This window comes from Brachionichthys hirsutus, chromosome 3, assembly GCF_040956055.1.
Source record: "Brachionichthys hirsutus isolate HB-005 chromosome 3, CSIRO-AGI_Bhir_v1, whole genome shotgun sequence".
In the NCBI taxonomy this organism is placed as follows: domain Eukaryota; kingdom Metazoa; phylum Chordata; class Actinopteri; order Lophiiformes; family Brachionichthyidae; genus Brachionichthys; species Brachionichthys hirsutus.
The window spans coordinates 6,646,791-6,668,060 of record NC_090899.1 but is presented as its reverse complement, the minus strand read 5'-3'; the positions used below and the strand labels follow the sequence as shown (position 1 = coordinate 6,668,060).

At 42.0% G+C, this 21,270-nt stretch overlaps 3 protein-coding genes across 3 annotated transcripts; 2 read left to right on the top strand and 1 right to left on the bottom strand.

Annotated features, from left to right (window-relative positions):
- Positions 1-9,535: 9,535 nt before the first annotated feature.
- LOC137914671 (phospholipase A and acyltransferase 2-like) lies at positions 9,536-10,397 on the top strand. Its single transcript, XM_068758188.1, has 3 exons — positions 9,536-9,550; positions 9,851-9,974; positions 10,072-10,397. Exons 1-3 carry the CDS (start codon positions 9,536-9,538, stop codon positions 10,395-10,397), a joined length of 465 nt encoding a protein of 154 aa, XP_068614289.1.
- A 1,173-nt stretch (positions 10,398-11,570) lies between these two features.
- Positions 11,571-13,632, bottom strand: alg2 (ALG2 alpha-1,3/1,6-mannosyltransferase). Its single transcript, XM_068758169.1, has 4 exons — positions 13,462-13,632; positions 13,212-13,349; positions 12,611-12,778; positions 11,571-12,311 (listed from the first exon to the last, which is right to left on the bottom strand). Exons 1-4 carry the CDS (start codon positions 13,630-13,632, stop codon positions 11,571-11,573), a joined length of 1,218 nt encoding a protein of 405 aa, XP_068614270.1.
- Positions 13,633-14,352: 720 nt separating this feature from the next.
- On the top strand, positions 14,353-17,889 carry sec61b (SEC61 translocon subunit beta). Its single transcript, XM_068760367.1, has 4 exons — positions 14,353-14,481; positions 14,990-15,087; positions 16,503-16,607; positions 17,343-17,889. Exons 1-4 carry the CDS (start codon positions 14,479-14,481, stop codon positions 17,428-17,430), a joined length of 294 nt encoding a protein of 97 aa, XP_068616468.1. The 5' UTR covers positions 14,353-14,478; the 3' UTR covers positions 17,431-17,889.
- Positions 17,890-21,270: the final 3,381 nt, after the last annotated feature.

Genomic DNA, 21,270 nt, shown 5'->3' with positions numbered 1-21,270 from the left:
ACTTTTGCGTTACTCTTCCACATTCTGTTCATGCCAAAATAATAAAATAATAAATCTTGGGTAATAGAATTCTACTGCCATTTTTTTCTCTATTCTTTTTTTTTTTACATGGACTCATTAATATATATATATTTTTCCCTTCACACAATGAAAGTGTAGGAAAATGGCAAAGTTACATTAAAAAATTATAAATGCACTACTTTAGCTCCAAAGTTCAGAGAAGAAACCTGTGGTCACTGCTCATATTAATAAGACAAATAGTGGCAGCAAATTAAAAACGTCACACTTGATCTGTGTCAATTCCTCTGATGCTTTGAATTGTCATTGATTCATCCATTTGATGAATACTGGGACATCGATTGCAAGCTTAACAAACATGTCGGAAAAATCTTAACATAAATTAGAATATTAGAAATAATAAAATCAGCATTGGCAAGTCATTGAAATACAGAACTTTAAAATGGTTACTTTACAGATTGGGCAGAAAGCGCACTGCCATGTTTCCTATATTTACACACCTTTCTTTGTAAACAGAGCAGTTTGTTTAAACGTCTACTTTTGCTCAGTGTCTGTTGAAGCCTCCCGATAACTGCAGATTCGAGGTCGAGAATCGCAGCAAGGCTTTGCTGTTCATGTTTGCATCCTTTAGGTGATGCTGTTGCTACACAATCTGAAACCTGTTAAGAGATAAAAATGATATTGGGATTCAAGGCTGACAGACTTCCTTATATATTCTCACTCACAAACTCACCAACTATTATTCAGAATCCAAAAAGCATGCTCTGATGAATGTATCCACAAAGTTTGATGGAATTGATAGAACGCCCAGAAAAATATAATCACATGGAATGTGATTGCTTTTCCCCTCTGCATCCATTCATGTCCCATCATCTGTGCACCCCTGCTTTTATGTTTTACATTGGACTATTTGTAAGCTGGGAGTAAACCCTCTTATGAATCTAAAACACACATGTGAGTGAACATACGTGTGTGTACATACAAGTGTGCGTAACCTTTAACCCTTCTCATCACACTCATCACTCTCTGCGGACACACATCAGCTTGATCAATCGCTTCTCTTGTTTTCCATCTGCCCAATTATCCCTCGTTTATCCTCCTATTATTTCCACTTCCACCCGGACCATCTTTGTCTCCCTCTCTCCCTCCCAATTACCATTCTGTGTGTGGGGGGGGGCAATGCTTGCTGGGTAATGAGGGACTCTGGGCATACCAATCTTATCTTAATAGCCTTAAAGGGCCACTCATTAACACAAACACTCACTCTGTCACATACACACACACACACACATACACATCACAGAAATGGAGTGACAGAAGGAGAGAGGGAACGAGCGGGAGAAAGCGACAGGAGAGAGGAGGGAGTGAAAAGATGAGGAGAGGGTGAGGCAGGCAGGTGGGGTGAGGTGGGGGTTCTGGTAAATGTCAGCAGTGAGTCTCCTGGGTCTGAGAGATGAGTTGGTGACAGAGGAACAATGGTCACTGGATGCATTCTGAAACACAGCAGCTGTGAGTTCACGTCTGGATCTCTGCTCTGCCATCAACTGAAACTTGTAAAGGTAGATCTAAATACATAGGCACACTTTAATAAAACATCTGGGCACCCAGAGCGTATGTCCAGCCACAATAAGTCCTGAGTGTTACAGAAGGATCAGCAACAATACGGGTGGCTTCAGTAGGGCAGTTAGTGCAGCAAGATGTATTTAACAAGTATAACGTCCACACAATAGAGATATTCCATATTCCATTCCTTCATAATCGATCCACATATTGATATGATCGATTACTATAACTTACATTCATTGTATTCCTTCCACAGGCTTCAGAAATAAACCTGCAGCTTTTGTCATATTTTGGCGTCCACACTCGATGACGCTGCCACCCGCCTCATTTCCAACCTGACAGAGATTAGATCACTTATCGACTCGGCACCTGTTTTAACGCCAGGCTATTACCTCGGACCCTCACACACACCAGCATTCATAAAAGCTGAGCTGTGATCGCGCTGTGGGCCCGTGCCCCCCCCAGGGTTTCATTTAGGAGTTGTCAGAAATGACTTTACTCACAGAGGACAAGAAGCACTATCGGCATGTTCCTCTCTCTGCAGAGCAAATGCACCGCTCTACTCCTCCTCTTCCATTCCTATAGACACATACAGTTTGTTCTGAGTGATTTTTGAGAGTCTGTTTTTGCTTTATCTGCATACATCGTTTGGTTTGTACAATTTGTCTCTGTCTGTGCCAAAGCCTGAAAGATTCAATTGTGCAGATAAATTGTTTTCTTTAGAGATGAGGTAACACACATGAAACAACTTTTATTGCAGTTACACACATGAGCATGAATGCAAACATGTCGTACGTTCCCAGGAACACATCCAACTAACAAACCAAACCATACATTTCATTTAAGCGCTACATGTATTTGATGTCATTCCAACCTCAAACTTAGGGTTGCTGTCATGCGAGAGACTCTCAAGGGGCCGTATTGACGGCTCACTTCAAGTGCTTGTTGTCAGTAGAATTATCGGCTAAGCTGTGACACTGCGCTCTCTGTAGACGTGCAGACTGGCCAGGACCTTAAGCAGTGATTATGGTGTTGGGCAGTGGGAGCTGGGGGCTGCACCGTCATTAGTCTGGTTAATCAGAGCCTTGCTCCAGGTTAAGCTTCCTCATCCTCAAGAGACATGCTGATGAGCTGAGAGCTGCGTCCAGCCTACAGTTCTTGAGTCTGGGCTCCAGTGGCTCCCTTGGCCTCTACCTGTTCCAGCCAGTAATCTATAACTCTCCCCTGGAGCACAGTGTGAAGGCTCAGCCTCCTGGACAACACTGACACACCATGCATGGTAATGAGACACACACACACCTGTTCACACGAACTCTGCGTTCTTACTGCTGCAGAGTTCGCAATAGTCGCTGCGTTTTAAGGGTTTGTCCTGCAACATGCTCAATCGCACTCCGAACATACGCAGGTCGCGCTCTGATTACCAGTTAGCAGTGACCTTGACTTGAGAAATTGTGTCAACATATAAATGCTTAGCTACCCCCCGTCCATTGAGTGCAATAATAACTAGCTCAACAGACTCAAGTGTAACAACCCCAGGGAGAATGGCTTCTCAAACGGGAGCTGCAGAGCCACAAACACACTCACACACAAACCGAAGCCCACAGGGCTGCGAGGGTCTGGGCTCAGCAGGGGCCCTCAGAAGAGGTGTATCTGAGCCAAGCCAACCATTGGCCAACCCCGCTATCTAAGCTCCCCTGTGAGCTCATTAGTCCCAATCAGAACCACTTCCCTATGTCTATATTACATGCTCCATCCATTGCCACCATGCTACACACAAATTACACGCTCCATCAGGATTGGGCGGACGGTGTGTGTGCATCTGTGACTGCAAGAGTGCATGTGAGCTTAAAGGACATAGAAGGTCAGAGAGCCCCACGAGCCCCCAATGTTTCCCTGTGGAGTTTGCAGAACCATGTAGAGAAGAGAAAAAATAGCCACGAGGAGGTGAAAAGTAGGCAGAGGAAGGTTAAAAAGTGTGTTTCAGGGTGATAAAACGGACAACCAGGTTCAAGTTTAGGGGGGCCTTTATTTCCCTTTTGTGTTGCGTGACCCAGATGGGCGGCTAGGGAGAGAAATACAAAGGAGGGGGAGCAAGAAAGCGTTAAAGAGGTTTTTCATTAAAAAATGAATGTACGCCGCAGACACATGAAGGACCCGAGAGAGCCACGGAATGGGATGAGACAACAAAGAGCCCCATCATCAATTTGGTGAATAGATCTGTCTATCTACCCCTTTTATCTTCCTCCGCTCTCATTTTTCCACCAACGCTTTCCCAGCCTCTCATTGTACCATTAGCTGAACCTGTAGTCTTAATCAGAGGCTTGGCACAGACATCATCGCTATCCACTGCCCCTCTCACCCAATCACTCACACACACACACACACACACACACACATGCTAAATAAACACATTTTAATGCAACACCAATCATGCCATTTACTCAATGAGCCCTCCTGCCATCCCTCTTGTTGCCCACGGCCCAAACGTAACACATGGGAAACCCATCTCTCCCGTCCATCAGTCAGCTAACAAACTGCTGTTCGAGATGTGTGTGTGTGTGTGTGCGTGCGTGCGTGCGTGTGTGTGAATCCTGTGGGGAGGTAGAATGATTTTAACTCAGTAACCCGAATCACCTCCTATCCCAAATCGTCACTGCATGAATATTGTGCTCACACACACACACACACACACACTTGAAAGCATGTCGGTGAGTGTGTATTGATAATGCCCATTAGCATATTTATGATCATTGCCAGCCTCTTATTGTTTGTGTGCTCCATTAATCTTCATCTGCTGCCTGCCAACTGACAGCTCAATCTAACGGGCCATCGCTGGGCACTGGGCACACACACTCATTATGTTTGCATAGCTGTACATAAAGCACAGTTGCGCGGCTTTGTCTCTCGCATGCAGACATGTTGACATGCATTCAGGCAAATAGTGTGATTGGCATTCACCCCTGTGAGTTTAATCACCAGAGGTTATCCTCCCCAGCTGCGTGGGGGGCCTGCACAGCTCCCTCTTGCTCAGCACCAGGGAATCGTAGCCGATAGCGATTGCGAGTTCCTCCTGGGTCATGGGTGGATGATGGTAAAGTGTGATCAGGTTACGCTGATCTGCTGTATATTTCAACCCTCCGTCCTCATCATCAACGGGCCCTTCCGGTGGTTGCCTGCTACAACCGGAACGACCCGCGAAATACCCTCCAGTCAAAGTTTGTAGTAAAAACAAATTAGTGAGGTCAAAAGGCAGACAAATCAGAACAACACACAAGAGAGCAGAGAAACACCCCCGGTGTTAAACTGTGCATGGCTGTGTGTGTGTGTGTGTTTAATGTGACAACGGCATGTGTTTGTGTGTCCCCAAGCGAGCTCTCCTCTGATGTGAGCGCAAATGTTAATGTGTTTGTTTAAAGCCAGTATGACTGACTGACTCACAGCTGATTAGTGGGTGAAGGAGCGCTGGGAGGGAGCCAAGTTCAGCAGGAGGTCCGTTCTCCTGTTGCCTCTTCCTTTCTCCTTCACATTCAATCCCCTCCTCCTCCTGCTTTTACCCTGCTGCTCCAGGAAGAGCAACCAGGGAGCCAGGATGTGTGTGTGTGTGTGTGTGTGTGTTCCGATGTAAGCCGTAAGCCTACCTGGGATGTGACTATAAGGAAGCGGATAAACAAAAACAGATTTTAACAGTTTAAGTTTTAAATCTAAATTATTTAGCACTTTGACCTGCCTCAAAGGTGTTGCTAAACATTAAGGAGATTATTTTAATTCAATTTGTTTTTGAGAAATCAATAAAATGTTAAAGTCTTCCAAAGATGTGGGCAATTCTTTTTTTCTTTTTTAGCATTTTATTAGCCTGGTCTATCACATCATTTATGTTAGTTGATTTTATTTTTGACTTGTCTCGACCAATTATGTATCTCACCTTCCGGTGGTTTCCGATCTCAACCAATCAGGCCACCATTCTCATATTAATAAAGCAAACATGAGCTCGTTAGCTTGAGCGCAGCATGGAATTATTTGACCATTTCAGCTGCTTAACATTTTCCCTGACATCCCACAAATGCATCAGTAAACGGCATATCCTGTATTCCACAGATGTACATTGGATCATGTTTATTGCTTTGGATGGACGCTACGGAAAAGATGACCGCTACCACTGGGTGAAGGCGTATCAGCAGCGTACACCAGAAGCAAACTTTGTGCTGTCTCTTATCCGCATCTGTGTCAAACACTGCTATTAAATCAGGCCTTTTGTTTATTCTCAGGGTTGTCTTGTGTTATTTCTGCCCACCGACAACACTGGCAGGCATTACTAAATAACATCTGAAACAAGACTCAGTGCATTTTATGGAGAAGTCTACTGTGACTTAAATGATGTCATATGTGTGAAATCCCTGGTCTGATTTATCTTTGAGCTATAAGATGGATTAAACCACAACACAGAGGGTATAAAAAGTCGTAACGCTTCTCTTTCCTGGTCCATAAAGCTGCTTTTATAGAGGCTATCTATAATATCCCACTATCACTGATTATAGAAGTTTTATTGTGATCTCCCACAGAGAAAATAGTTTTATGTAGCTTTAGTAAATCATTTCTTCCCTCTGTGACATCAGCTCATGAGACTGTTTGTCTGTGTCAGTATAAGACTTGTGCAGCGATAACATTTATGATGCGTAAGCTAATATATTTGAATAGTTTATGAAAGCAGTAAAGAGTCAAATACATAATTTGCTAACATGCTCCATGTAAAACTGCTCTTAAAGATGAGCTGTGAATACAAATGTATTTTACATGCTCGCGCTCTCTCTCTCTGTCTCTCTCTGTCTCTCTCTCTCCCTTGAGCAAGGTCTGACATGGAAGGCACTGTCAAACACTATAAAATTGGATCTACATAAAATTAAGGAATATATTTGAAAACCAGGTGATGATCGATTAAAACAACATTTAATGCAGCAAAGTCACCTTTGCATATTTGTATTGTAAAAATTTGATTAAAAGCACACACCAAAAGTCTTTCTCTCTCATATCCAAAGACTGGAACTGTATATTTCACATTATGTTAAAATGCAGTTTTAAACATCAAAATAATGGTGGAGTTGTGCTAATTTATCGATATATTTATATTGTAGTGATATATGTTCTTATATAGGTGACTCTTCTGTAAAATGGAATGGACTAATTAATGGATTATATTCCATTATACCTAAAGTAAACAAAACAACTTTGAATGCAACAACATGGAAAATATGATATGAAAATAATAAACCATCGGACTAGATTAATTCTGATGGACCAACTCTTATTAATTTGCCATGTCCTCTTGGTACAATCTAGTAATTCAAAGGTCAACTACCCAATTTCTGATACAGGCCTTATCATAACTTCTTCTACCTGCCCTCCGGTTTCTGGAATTTAATGGAAAGGAGGGGTACTGGGAGAACTGGTTTTGTTTCCATTCTTGTTTGCATCATACATACTAAAACAAAATAGATGAAAGATGCAACACAAGTCTCTTTTTTAGTATTTTCTGCCAATCCCAAAGCCAAACTACCGATTAATTGCCTTTATAACTTCCAATACACCTTGTACTCTACCACAAACATCATTCTATGCGTGCACGCTGTTTAAATTGCATGCATATTACTCTGTTTCAGGGCGATGAGTTCATGACCTGGTTAGTGTAGTGCAGTGAGACTGATGTATTAGCACTAACCGTGTTTCTCTCATCAGCAGCTTCATTTAGATCATGATTAACTCCCACTCATAACGGGTGATTAAAAGTGAGAACAAAAATATCCAATACGTACTTAATATTCCACTAATAAGGAAACCAGCTCCCAAACTGCCAACAAAATAGATATATACCCATAACACACACACACACACACACACACTCCTACATACATCTCTTTTTCCTCGCCTGAAAACACACACCTAAACATTTTACAGCTATCTCCCCCACACCCCAGTGCTGGCTAGGTGGAATTAGAAAACCAACCCCGCGGTCTCATTAATTAATTAAACGCCATGTGCCAGTGGCACCTGGGTACCGGTTATCACTGCATTTCAGACACACCGTGATCTCAATAACCACCCCACCACAGGGCACTGGGGCAGGCGAGACGGGGGTGGAAGGAAGGGAAGAGACATCGATTCTTTCGCAACTTTGACGTAGAGAGTTTCTGCAAAGAGCAAGAAGAATGGGAGGAGATATAAAGTATTCAGACACCGTCTCCCCATGTAGGCAGTAAAATGGGACACATTTACACATCCTGTGTGTTTTTGTCCTTGTCTTTCCATCTCTTTTCGGTTCTGCCCGGCTTTTTCTTTTATCATCTTGCCTATTGGGGATCCTAAATCACTGCAACGCCCTCCTCATCATCTGCTCTTAATATCTCTGCATGAGAAAATGCTAGTCACACACACACACACATACACACACACACGTTCAGCTGCTTTTTGCTTACATTCTTGCAGCATGTTTCATTTTTAAAGCTGTGGGTAAATAGTTTGTGTGATTAATTTCTCCTTTTTTATTGTTGACACAAGACAGGAGATGACATATGCATTAATTCAAACTGTCAGGTTAGCAGTCAATTACAAGTGAAAATAGAAATTGTGATAATGAAAATTATAAAAATGAGTAAAGGAATAATAACACGCTCTGGAAATAAGCATTATGCTATACCGAGGCCAAATCCAACATCAAACTGTGTTCATGTAAACACACAAAAAAAAAATTCTCATAATTTAATGAAAGAAAATGACACAGTTCAGGTTATTCCAGGTAAACGATTTGTCAGACAGAATACACAGTTTATAATGTGCTTCAAGAAAGAATCTCACTCATTCAGCACTTTTTGACTTCTCACAGACAAAATATATTAAATGGACAGACGGAAAAAACAATAACAGAGGATTAAATATATTCTCTGTACATTATGTGCTGTCAAAAATGCCCATGCAATATATAATTAGTTTTAAAACACATTAATATAAAATCAAAATCACGCAATTTGCGGTTGCTTAAAACCGAAAAGTGGATTTCATTAGGATTGAGTTGGAATAGGAATATGCTGTATTTTTTGACACCGAGCCACAAATGGTCATTAATTTTACATCTACATGCAGTTTCAAAACAAGTGCAACCTTTCTTATATATATAGTTTTAAATGTTTGTTTTTATTTCATTTGTCTGAATGTGATCATTAGGTGAGTAATTTAAATATAACATAGCAATAAAAGATCTCTTTTTAACCTTTAACCTTTCTGAATGTGAAAGATCAACAATTTATCTTGTCCATTAATGAATACATAACAACTACCAGGCAAAATGTCAGTTATAAATGTACCAAACTGAGATCATGCAGACCCTTAATTTTAAAATGAATGCCTATGTTTTTAAATCTATTTACACTGATAAAAAAAAATATCAGGAATACGAACTGACTTATCTGTCACTGTGATATTGCAAATGCAAACCATCGCCTCTCTTTTGAATTAAACCGAGGCCACCTGCACTAATTGGATCTATAGGGACAAATAATTTTCAGTTCAGAAAAACAAGCGTTATAGCTGTTGGTTTCTTTGCATTTTAGCTTTTGAGATTGACTGAAGAAATATCTGAATCAATACGAGAGGTGGGAATTGAAAACTCGATGCGGTAAACCACATATTCTAAACAAACAGAAACAAACATGAGAAAAAAAATGATCATCTCACTGTGTCTGTCTGAACTTGACAGACTTATGTGGCTTTTATGAGATTAATAGTTAACATATTAGGCTGCCTATCACCCTGAAACATTTACAGCCACCTACTATCTGCATCTAATGAAGGCGTTTCAACTATTACACAACCTGCGTCCTAATATTTGAACGCGCATTCAAGTCTGTGTTGACTTCAGTTCACAGCAATGGACCATTGGACAAATTTGAACAATTATTTCCCCCAAATGTCAAGTCGACAGGTGAGAATCTCTACTGTTTTGTATTTTATTTATCTTGATGCAGTCGTACATAAACACTTCAGTATGTGCATGTTTGCTATCACGTGATACAAACAGGTAATTTATACAATGAAGTTTTTTTAAATTCCACATCATCACTAATGCTACAGTAAAGCCGATGAATACTGTCAATCGTGCTTTCCTTTATGATTTCATTTTATAACCATGCGCTTCTTCAAATATCTACTCTTCTCATCTGAATTCAGTGAGGGAATCAAAGGAATTTAAATATCACCTGCCTCTCACCTTGTTTTCCTTTAGCTTGATCAGAGTCTGTCCTCAGTAGAGATTGGCGACTTGATTGAGTTTGCATATCCATGGTCAGGATTGTGTCTTTGGGGAGTGTACATTGGAGATGGCCTTGTTATCCATTTTGGAGTGGGAGGTATGAAAGTTAGGTGAATTGATTTGAAATTAAGGCACTCAATGGGTAGGCATTTCATAACTTTTATTCATTTTCTGATCTTCCCCTTGATTCAAAGATGAAAACATGACACAGAAAGCTTGCCGCAGCTTCCTCCAACAAATGGCTCCAAAATCGAAAGGCGACGGTGTTCTGAAGAAGACCCGGATCTGCACACAGCGCATTAAAGACATCAAGCTGCCTCCAGGAACTTGCATCAGGGTCAACAACAACAAGCACAACCTGGTTCCATCTCCACAGGAGATGATAAGGACCCGGTGTGAAATGTTTCTACACCAGGAGTTCAAATACGACTTGATGAACTTCAACAGTGAGCACTTTGCCACATTTATTCGATATGGCTGTGCTGTGTCCAACCTGGTAGGTTCCAAAACGCCCACATAAAATAACGCAGCGCAGTGAAATTAATATTTGAACGGTGCTCTATCGGGCCGGTAGCCATTTCTTTTTTTTTAATTACTGTAACCTGCCTGTTTTCAGATTCCCTTTCAGAAAAAAAATGAAGCGCACAAGGAAACGACCGAAACTCTGCAGATGATAATGCAGCAGCGGTTGGAGACAGAATCTTCCCTCTAGTGCACGTCTGTCACACCGACTTCATTACCGAGCAAAAATAAAAGACTTCCTGCTACAGTTTCTGAGGTTTCATTTAACAACTCGCTACACGATGAAAGGAAACAAGGGATGGCACAGTAATGACAATGTTTCTGTGCTTCCGTGCTCGCTCACAAATCCAAACACTATTAAAAGGCCAAAAAAGAAACCCCATTAGAGTCAGGAAACTATGTGTCCTCCTGTTTATTAAGACTTCAGGAATGTCAATAAGAGCATTTCTATACTGCAGGAGGGCTGAGGAGGCCAGTGAGCCGACACAATGACCTTCTGCTATTCTCCTCGTTGATAATGACCCCGACAAAGGCACACTGCCCATCAGCCAGGCCTCTAATAAAGCCAAACACTCGCTATCATCTTCTAATAACCACCACTCGGTAGCAAGAGTCATGGACAGGCCAGCATCTTCTGAATGTGAGGAGGGGAACAGAGATCTGGGTGGACAGGAAGCAGTGGAACGCATCTCGTTTATCGATCTGGGATCTGCACGCTGCCTGGCGAGCGGTCGTAACAACGCTCTTCATCCCACAAACAACCACAAAGTAAAACATTACTGTAGAGGAGGAAGGAAACAAAGCATAAACAGTGTGAAACATTTCACTCTAATAATCAATCCTTTAGTGAACTCATTGTCTGCTGCAATGCATAGAACAGAACACACACACACACACAGGCAGCATTTTCCCATACATAGAGTAGGTAAACTCGTTACTCTTTTCTTAATTGGTATAGAGATTCCATCCTTTTTTCCTTCACAGCAATGCTGTTTGATTGTCCTCATAATAACCCCCAACCTGACCTCCCTGCACATACATCGTCTTTTAGAAGGCACTCACTTCAACTCTCTGCAGACCCCCCGACAGACAATTTACAGTTCAGTAGAGATTCATTTTTCCACCATTTCACCGTTTGTCTCATGCCCCCCCCCCCCCCCCAGCTTTCTCATTAATGGTTCAGCCTGACAATGTACCCGTACAACTGGTCTGAGAAGGCCTGAAGAGAGAATTTATCTTGTACCCTCCTCCTCCCAGCTTGTCCCATGTCCCTGCGGAGCTGTGGCTCTCCCACGAGCCTCTGCATGGCCCGAGAGAAGGCTTCTGCTGTGGGCTCGCACAGGAAGCCTGTCTCCCCATCTGCTACGCTCTCCAGGGGCCCCCCAGAGTTCACAGCGATAACAGGGCAGCGGCAATACATGGCCTCTACAGGTACTATCCCAAAATGCTCCCTGCTCGGGGTATAGAGCACGGCTGTGCTGCCCTGCAGCAGCGCCACCTTCAGCGAATCAGAGGGCGAGCGCAGGAAGGTAACACTGTCCTTCAAGTGGAGTTGTGCTACTAGTTTTTTCAGTTCAGCATAGTGTTGAACGTTCTCAGGAACTCTGGCATCATAGCCCCCAGCCACCACCAGGTGAATGCCGACTCTTTGCTCGGGAGGAAGGCTCCGCCTCAGGGCTGCAAGAGCCTCCAGAGCCAGCCCCAGATTCTTCTTCCTTTCATATCGATTTAGCGAGAGAAACAGGCAGACGGTTCCCTCTGGAAGCAGGCCTTCCAGGCCGTCTGCCTCAGCGGATGGCTGGTCGAAGGTACGAGTGTTGAGGGAGGGATAGAGAACATCTGTCTGGACTCCTCGTAGACTGAGAAAAGTCTCCCGGAAGACGCCTGCAGTGAACTTGCTGTTTACCAGAATCTATGAGGAAGCACACAGAGATTAGTTCACGAGGTGTTTTAATTCCCTTTGAATTTCCTATACAGTTCCTTTTTATCGGGGCACTGAGCTCTTATGACAGCCCACCAGTTGACCAGAGACGCATTTCAAGCTACAAAAATAGTAAAAGTATCTTAATTTTTTACCTCTTTTGAATATTTTTAAACACCATGCTTTATATACTGGCTTTTCTCATTGAAATAAAAATAAATTGGTGACGCTGACACTAGTCTCAACCTGTGAATTCATTCAACCGTCAACAGTTTTCCACCGTTATGTACCATATCAGCCATGCCGGTGGTGCGTTCCTCCACCCAGTCAATGGAAGCGCGGTAAAGCTTCTTAAGCGGCGATCTTCTCTGGGTGAGCAGCTGGTCAGGGAAGTGGCAGTAAAACAAAACCTTCTTTCTGTGACGGGACAGTCGCAGCACCGGGATGCACGCCGACACCTGGAGTGGAATGAAATGCTAATATCTTCCCTAGAACGTTCTTTCTGTCTGGTTCACCAGAAGCAATTATGTCCAGAGCACAAAACAAATGAATAAAATGCAAGGAAATAAACAATCTCTAAGTTTATAAACAGAAAACACAGATTTAATGTATATCATCATTTAAATAAAATGATGCGCACAAATGTTGGTTGACTGCAATTTAGTCGATTTGGAGGAGAGACTCGTTTCTAGAAGATATGAAGAATGACTTTTCTCAGGAGAATAATTCTGTGAATGGAAAGACGCTTATACTAGTACGTCTTTGTGAGAATGACTAAACACTAGAAAATAAACAAAGGAGTGTTAACAATGGATGCTAATCTCAGAGAGTGAGCGATACAGACAGCTCAGAAGGCGAAAGATAGTTAGAAATCTATACTGAACAACACACTTGATCACAGAAGATGACGTCATATTCCACCCCGCTGAAGAAGACGAGGTAGAGGGCCACATAAATCATCCTCAGGTAGGCACACAGCGCATGTAGGTAGCCAAACACACTGGTGGGTAGCCAGTCACCAACACATACCTATTAGAAGAAGAATATAAAGATGACAAAAATTATATGCTTCTTAAAAACTATAATGGATTCTGTACTTCACATATACAATTCTGTTTTTGGTCTATCTTTAAAATAGTACCACAGGCAGCTGTGGGTCCAGAGTCTCAGAGAAGCAGTGCGTTGGGTCGTAATGGGCCGTCCAGATCTGAACGCTACATCCTTTGGACTTCAGGGCTACAGCAGCATCGACCACTAGCCGCTCTGCACCACCAATACCAAGGTCTGGATGGAGGAACACCACTCGCACCATGCTGCACAAAAAAACAAATAGTGGGATGGAACCTATAAAGGCACTGAAGAAGATGTCATACTAACAGCAATAACCTGCATTTAGTTTAGACGGTATAAGTGTATTTAATTTATTAGCATCCTAGCATACAGTGATAATAATATGGCTATTACACCATACATCTAATGAAGTTATGACCAGTTTAAGATAGCTGACTTTATGGTCTTTGTAACTGGAAACAACACAAGATCTCCACACAATTCAAGCATGACACAGTTATACCGTTAACTTTACCTGGAACTCTTGACTTGATTCCCTTTCCAGCATTAGAAACATGTGATTATAGTCGTTTAGACCCCAGAAGACGCTCAAGAAAAGCCATGAAACTGTACGCTTGTCACGCCATGTCGGCTCAAATTAGCCTTTGCGTTCCAGCGAACCAGCTTTCCTGGCTGAACCACAATGGCCCCTGTTTCCTTCGTTCAACGAAAGCGCTTCCTGTATGACACGTCAGAGTCAGAGTCAAAGTGGACCAATTATTTGCCTTTAAAATAAATTCAAATAATAAATATAAATTATTTGTATTGATATTAATAAGTACGTTATTAACAGTGTGTTATATTACTGTAGCATCAACTTACTTTCTAAAATATATTGATCTATTGTTACAGCGGTGGGGACGATCGGTCGGGTCAGGCTTCTGCTCGGACTACTGTGCAGGTCTTGTGTTTGCAGTCGTGTCCTTTTTAGACAAGCGTCAGCTTTGCGAGATCTCTTCTCAGGTTCGACCAATTCAAACATCAAGTGCCTGCTGTTCTTTTGACGCGGACGGTCGCTTGCAGCTCGCATCGGAACAATTTAAGCAAAATGGTGAGATCTTCACATCAGTTGAATCAGTTATCTACTATTGATTGAGCTTAACAGCAACTCATTCAACATTAGTAACAAGCTAATGTTTTTCTGTTAGCTAGCTTGCTAAACGTTAGCTCGTCATATGTGGACGTGGCTTTTCCCGAGCTCCTCGAAATGTCCCAAAACGCAGTCTTAGCGGCTCCAGCACGTTATTTTATGCGTTATGTGTCTTATTAGTAGGATGAGACTCCGCGTTTCTACTAAGGTTACAAGCAAAACCTGAAGAGCCACTTACCGTTAGTCAAGGTTTCAGTCGTCAGTCTTTTCTGAATTAAGTACAGTATACTGTACAGTCCAGTTTAAAATGTAAGGTAACTGTTCCAGAATCAGTCTGACTCTTTCTATATGCGTTGGCAGTATAATGATGTGTGTCTGAGACTGAGTGACCAGGACTGTCAGAAAGCGAGTATAGTGGAACTGAATTGTGTGTACTGTACACGTATTTATTCTGATGTTGTTCCCTCAGCCTGGACCAGCAGCAAGTGCCACCAATGTTGGGGCGTCTAGTCGTTCCCCCGGCAAGTCGGTGGCCCCCCGTGCAGCCGGGTCGACAGTCAGACAGAGGTGAGCAGTCTGCTAAGCTCGTACTTCTACACATGATCCAGCCACACACGTTAACACTATATGGGTGACATGAGAAACATGGAATCGTGTTATAATTGTATACATAATAACAAGAAAGCACTCATTGTGTAATTAAAGTTGACACCTGCATCATGCAGTGGCAATATTGCATTTATTATTGTTTGATATGTTAGTAAAATGGAAGGATCAGTTGGCAGAGAGTCCCTATAGAATGAAGTTCTCCTTATCTATCAGCGCTTTTTGTCTTGTATATCAGCCTTTTCATAAAGCAATAGTCTTGACTTCATGCGTGGCAGCCCGTGGGTTTGAAGATTGTGTGAACAAATTCCTTAAATTATCTGTGTGACGTCATGAAAGCTTTAAGGAACATGCACTGCAAACCAGCCCACCGTGTAGCACTGCAGTGACAGTTTAAAGAAGATTAAAATAAATAAAAGCATTTTCATCCCTTTTCTTTTCCCTTGCTTTACATCTGACCCGAGTTCTTCTTAGTCTGTCTTCTTTAGCCTTATTTTCCCATCTTAGCTTTCATTTTCCCCATCCTCCCATGTGGTGTTCTCTATTTTTGACTCAAGGCTCTAGTCTTTAAACACAAGGAACCATCAGCACCACACTTTCTGTCTTCATCTGTGGGCTGTGTGAGTCTTCTGGAGTACAAGCAGTGACATTATGGCATTTTGGGCATTCCTCCAATAAACAAAGGATGAACCGTTGAAGCCGCATTAGGAACTAATGATCTTGATTGAATGCAGAAATGCATTTTGAAGCGTTTTATGGTTCTATTAATGAACCGCATGTCTGCTTGTTGGCCACTACTATAATAAAGTAGCAGTAGAGGTGGTGGGTTTGTGTCGGTGGGGAGAGGCAACACCAGACTCCTTGAGATTTACTCTTTGACTGTTTCTGTCATGCGTTAAAGGCCCTTATACACGGGCTCTGTTATTTTTTTATGATTGCATCTGCCTGCTCCTGTCATTAGGCTGCGCAAAGTTAATGATGATTTTCAGATACGCCTTCCCTGTATTTTTGTTTGCTGTCTGTAGATTAAAGCGGGAGATCGATGCTGTGGGCTGAATCTGTGTGTAATCAGAGGCTCGCTGTTGCCGCACTCATTATTACCCATTACTATCGCCCTCTTCATTACCTCATTAACCTCTGTTTAATCTCATCACATGAGCGCAGCGTCCATGAATCACTCTACTCTTTCATCACCGTCCTCTGTACATGGTTACAATCTGAATAAAAGGTGTAAATCATAATTCGATGATTACTAACAGTTCATAATGAAATTATTACCTCCGCCACGGAGGTTATGTTTTTAACTGTTTGTTAGCAGGATTATGGAAAAACCGCTGGATTGATCTTGGATGTTTTTTTGGGTATGTCTCCCAAAGGAAAGCTACCAGCAGTGGTACGCGCAGCGGCGGAAGGACCACAGGATCAGCAGGCACCGGTGGCATGTGGCGTTTTTACACAGAAGACTCGCCTGGCCTCAAAGTGTAAGTGCAGTTTATAAAAGTGCATACCCCCCCCCCCCCCCCCCCCCATATATTCACCGACAAGCTTAACCTGTGACATTTTAACTTCCATCCACCAACAAATTACTTCTCAGGATTTCCGTCGCTTCTTCAATCGTTAGTGTTATTTATGTTCATAAGGTAGACTGGGAGAGGTGACTAATGGCAGGAAATTAGACGGACGTGCCTCTGGAGTAAAGCAACTAGTCTCCGGTGGGCCAGCTTTATTGTCTGTGTCTTTATACGCACATGTATAAACTTACATTCTGCCGCATGCCCATCCTTAGTATGGGTACAGACGTCCTGTCTCCTGGCCCTGGTTGATCGATGGTGCTGTGGTGGTTATTGAGTGTCTCTCCATCGGTTGAAGTAGGGCAGCTTCGCCATGCACTGCTGTATATCGAGTGCATGTTTGTTCCCGCGTTAGACGCCAGCTTCAAAGCTTCATTAAAGGATCCACTTTGAAAGGTCAACTCAATTACAGCCTCCTGACACGGGGGGGGGGAGGAGGGGGCTGCTGTAGAGATGGTTGGCATGGCAATGCTGCTATTTAGTGATGTATCGCTTCACCCCACCCCCCACTCAGTCCCTCCTTCAATGAAGAGAGCCCCTCCTTGTTTTCCGAATCTCATCAATAAAATCAGCCACTCGGCGAAAACCTGCCTCGGTTGGGATTTTCTGTGTTTGTGTGTTAATCAGCTCGTCTTTGTTTCCTAGCGGTCCAGTCCCTGTGCTGGTGATGAGTCTGCTCTTCATTGCTTCAGTCTTCATGCTGCACATCTGGGGGAAGTACACCCGCACTTAAACCCCAACGGATGACCTCTGATCCTGCGCCTCGCCTTCTTGACCCGATAGCCCTGGACCAAACTACAAATGAACAACCTTATATCCCTTAGTTCTTTTTCCAGTATCACAACACAGACATGCAAACTGGATTTTTTTAATACAACTATTTTCAACACGTTCTCCATCTGCACTGGCAGCCGTGCCCGCCGTGTTGCTTCTGCTCATTCTTTGTTCTCTAACATCTGACTGTGAACTGAAGGAAGCCATGCTTGCGCATCTCAGGCAGGATGTCTGTGTGTGTTTGTGGCCCACCCTCCAAGCAGCAGCCGCATGTTCGTGTCATTGCTGCAGAAGGTATAGTAATAAAGGACATCATTGATTTTGGGCCGCAGCAAACTATTCTTGTAGCCTGAATTGTATTTTTTTTTGTACAAATGTGATTGTACTAATACAATATAATAAAAATCTGTTGAAATCCTTTTTGTGAAATGATAAAACTTTGTTTTGAGGCATTTCAAGTTGACTGTGTCTGTTAATTTAATGCTAAAATAGATTTTTCTACTTTGAGCATTCTAGAACTACCACCAAATTGAGCTTCATATTTTAACTCAAAAGACAAAAGATTTTTTTTTATTTTTGGATGGTTTAGCTTCCAGATAGGAAGGCCGTTGAAAGATGTTACATATCAGTGTGATTGACAGCTCGCCTAATACTTAAAACAAATACAGAATAAACAAATTCCAGCAAATTAGAGGCGCCTAATTATCATATCCTTACTGCATGGTATATTATCAGTATGAACAGAAACGCACACACTCGTCTAGAAGTATGTGATCCAGCTTGACTGGGTGAGACTTAACTTTTCAGACTGATTATTGCTTCTGAGGTTTCGAGGCATCAGATTCCAACATTGGTCCTCGAGGGTTTGTTATCACCACCTGCTCTGAAGCTTCTTTTCTACTGCTCTCTGATTGGAGACAGGTAAAATGAGTTTCTGAATTATTGCAAGTGTCCGTAATACCAGAGGGGATATGACATGCAGGACAACAGTAATTGTATGATTCAGTGTTGCATACTAAGTACACGCTAACAAGCACTCTGAGAGCGCAGACCTCCGCCGAGCAGCTCATTCCATATTTCCATAATTGGATTTACCCCATCCGCATGTTTATCTGGATCATCATCAAAATGTTCTAAATTGTTCTTGATATCTTTATACACCAACCATTAAAAGTGAATCAGAGTTGATGTGTATTTTTAACTGATTTTTGAATCCGTAAATGGAGTGTCCAATGTTAAAATGTAACATTCTGGATCAGATCCAGAAGACATTTTTCATACTACTTCATATCATATTCATTTATGATTCATTTTGGTGAGTGAATTGAATGTGTGAATATTTTACAAGATGCGATTTTTTGAAAAAGCTTCCATTATAAGTAAGGGAATATCTGGATTTTTTTTTTGTATCCAGATGGGTATCGGGATTACTCTCAAAATTTAATGGATCTAAATTAGACTAAGACCCATCTTTAGATTTTTCAAGATCCATCCCGCAGTTTGTCCGTAATCCTGCTAACGAACAGACAAATGCTGTCAAGAACCAGACCTCCTTGGTGGAGGTAATCAGATGAGTTTTTTTTTTTTTTTTTTTTGAGAAAGCACGGCATCAGATGATTTGCTAAAAAAATCTGTAAAATTTTTATTCAGAACAAATGTCTTGAATTGTGCTGATGTTAATCCAAAGGCATATTTGCGTCAAAGGCATAACAATCTGCGTGTGAGCACAGGTTTCCTTTACAATTCTTGAATTGAAACGCACGTCTCTATCTTTTTCCAGGTGCAATTCTTTTCTATTCCTGAGGGGGGCGCTGCAGACTATTTTCTGAAAATTACTGACTCAGATATCAAGATAATTCATGATAAACATATTGTATTTTCTTGTTGATGTTTCTTTTACTGATCACATCATTATAATATGATGTAGAGCAAATATACTCAGCTACCAGGACATAATGCAGATTCTGTGAAATAATATAATAAACAGGTTAGGTCTCATTTGTAGACATAAGGAAACATTGTGTGTTAGTTTGTACAACATTTTTTGGTACCGTAGCTGCTGCTGTGATCGGCTGTCTGGGTGTTCTTTGGTTTTCTAAGTAGTTCTGACCCAAGCTGCATCACCAGATTATCTGTGTTGCATATGAAAGCACCAGCTGTCGTGGCCTGTGCTTCTTCCAAATATTTATGTGCATTTGTACCTTGTGTTAAACGTAGCGTTCGGATCCTGTTCATTAATTCATTGTGTTGCTATGGTTCAGCTTTCCCGGAGGCTTCCAGTGTTCGTGGCAAATGAAGCCACTCACTGCCCCATCCCTCGCTCCCTCTCGTCCTCGTCCAACACACACACACACACACACACACACACACACACACACACACTGTGATAAACTCACAAACTCCCTGGACCAATTCATGGTGGCACAACACGGCAGTGTGCCAGAATAATTCAACGTAACAATTAAATATGAAGGAGCTGTGGCGAGGCTGCCTCTAAGCATTCGGGAGTCCAACAGGCCCAACATGTGGAGCGCTGAGACCGCCACAGAGCTGCAACCTGTAGTTCCAAACTCCTCTTGACACGTCTATAAGCAGTAAGTCAACTTCGCCTTTCATCAAGGCCTAGAAAGGAGGTCCTCATTTAGCACATTAATTAACTGTTCTTAATCCATTCAATGCATAAGCACTTAAGTGTTACCTACTTAAATATTTGCTTGGTTGGATTGGCAGATATATTTCTGCTACATATTTTTACATTTTCAAGAGCAATAAATTGACCCACCTGTACTAGTTAGCAGACTTTTTTGTCAATTAAGTGACTGCTTGGTTTTATCATAAATATTTTTACCTTGGTAAAATGGTATAAATCAATAAGTGGATGGACTTTCTTAGGTTCAGTTTGTTAAAGTAGATGAATCCGGTCGTTTCGTCTTCAAGAAGACAAATTAATTAATTAATGCAGGGGAAACAGACTGGCTGGCTTGTTATTATTGCACCCAAAGCAACATTGAAATGAAAATAACTGTAAATAATCTTTACATTAAGTAAGGCATGTAATAAAACAGGGGGACAATTTAGTGCTTGGCCGTTGTTAAAATGCTGCTCGTCTGTGGGCAGTGGAATCCACAAGAGACCCTGCAAACTAGATGATTAAATAAAAGCTGTCTGCTATATTTACATCAAAAATGATTTCTCCAGGGTGAATCATGATTTACAGGACATGTTTTATCTATCTATTGTACAAAAAAACATCCAGAACATCTACATGAAAGATGATATTTGTATTTCTGAAAGAAAGAGGGGAGAGAAAGAGAAGAGGAGGAAGGAAAGAAGATGAACTTTCTTGAGAGCTTTTTCATATCTTTTCACCAGAAACATATCCTGTGAGGAAGCCGCATGTTTTTTTTTTACAAGGGAGAGTCTCTTTCACAGAGTGGTGCGCATGTACATGCACACACACACACCTACACACACACACACACACACATGTTGACAAAGAACTCTCTCTCGCTCTCTCTCTCTCTCTCTCTCTCTCTCGACCCAGTCATGCACAGACACACCACGTCCAGTATGTGTATGTAGTTTTGAACAGATCACACGGTTGGTAAAGCGTGCAATGAATGGGCAGACAGCCTGAATCGATCCACAGTCACTGACCGAGTGAATCCTGAGGACTGTCCCAGAAAATGAGAGTTAGTTAAGGGGAGACACAGGAGACACCTGTGACTGGATGTACACCCCTAAATTCTAAGAAAACTGTATCAATGATTTGTATAGCAATATATGTTAAAGCAGTGGA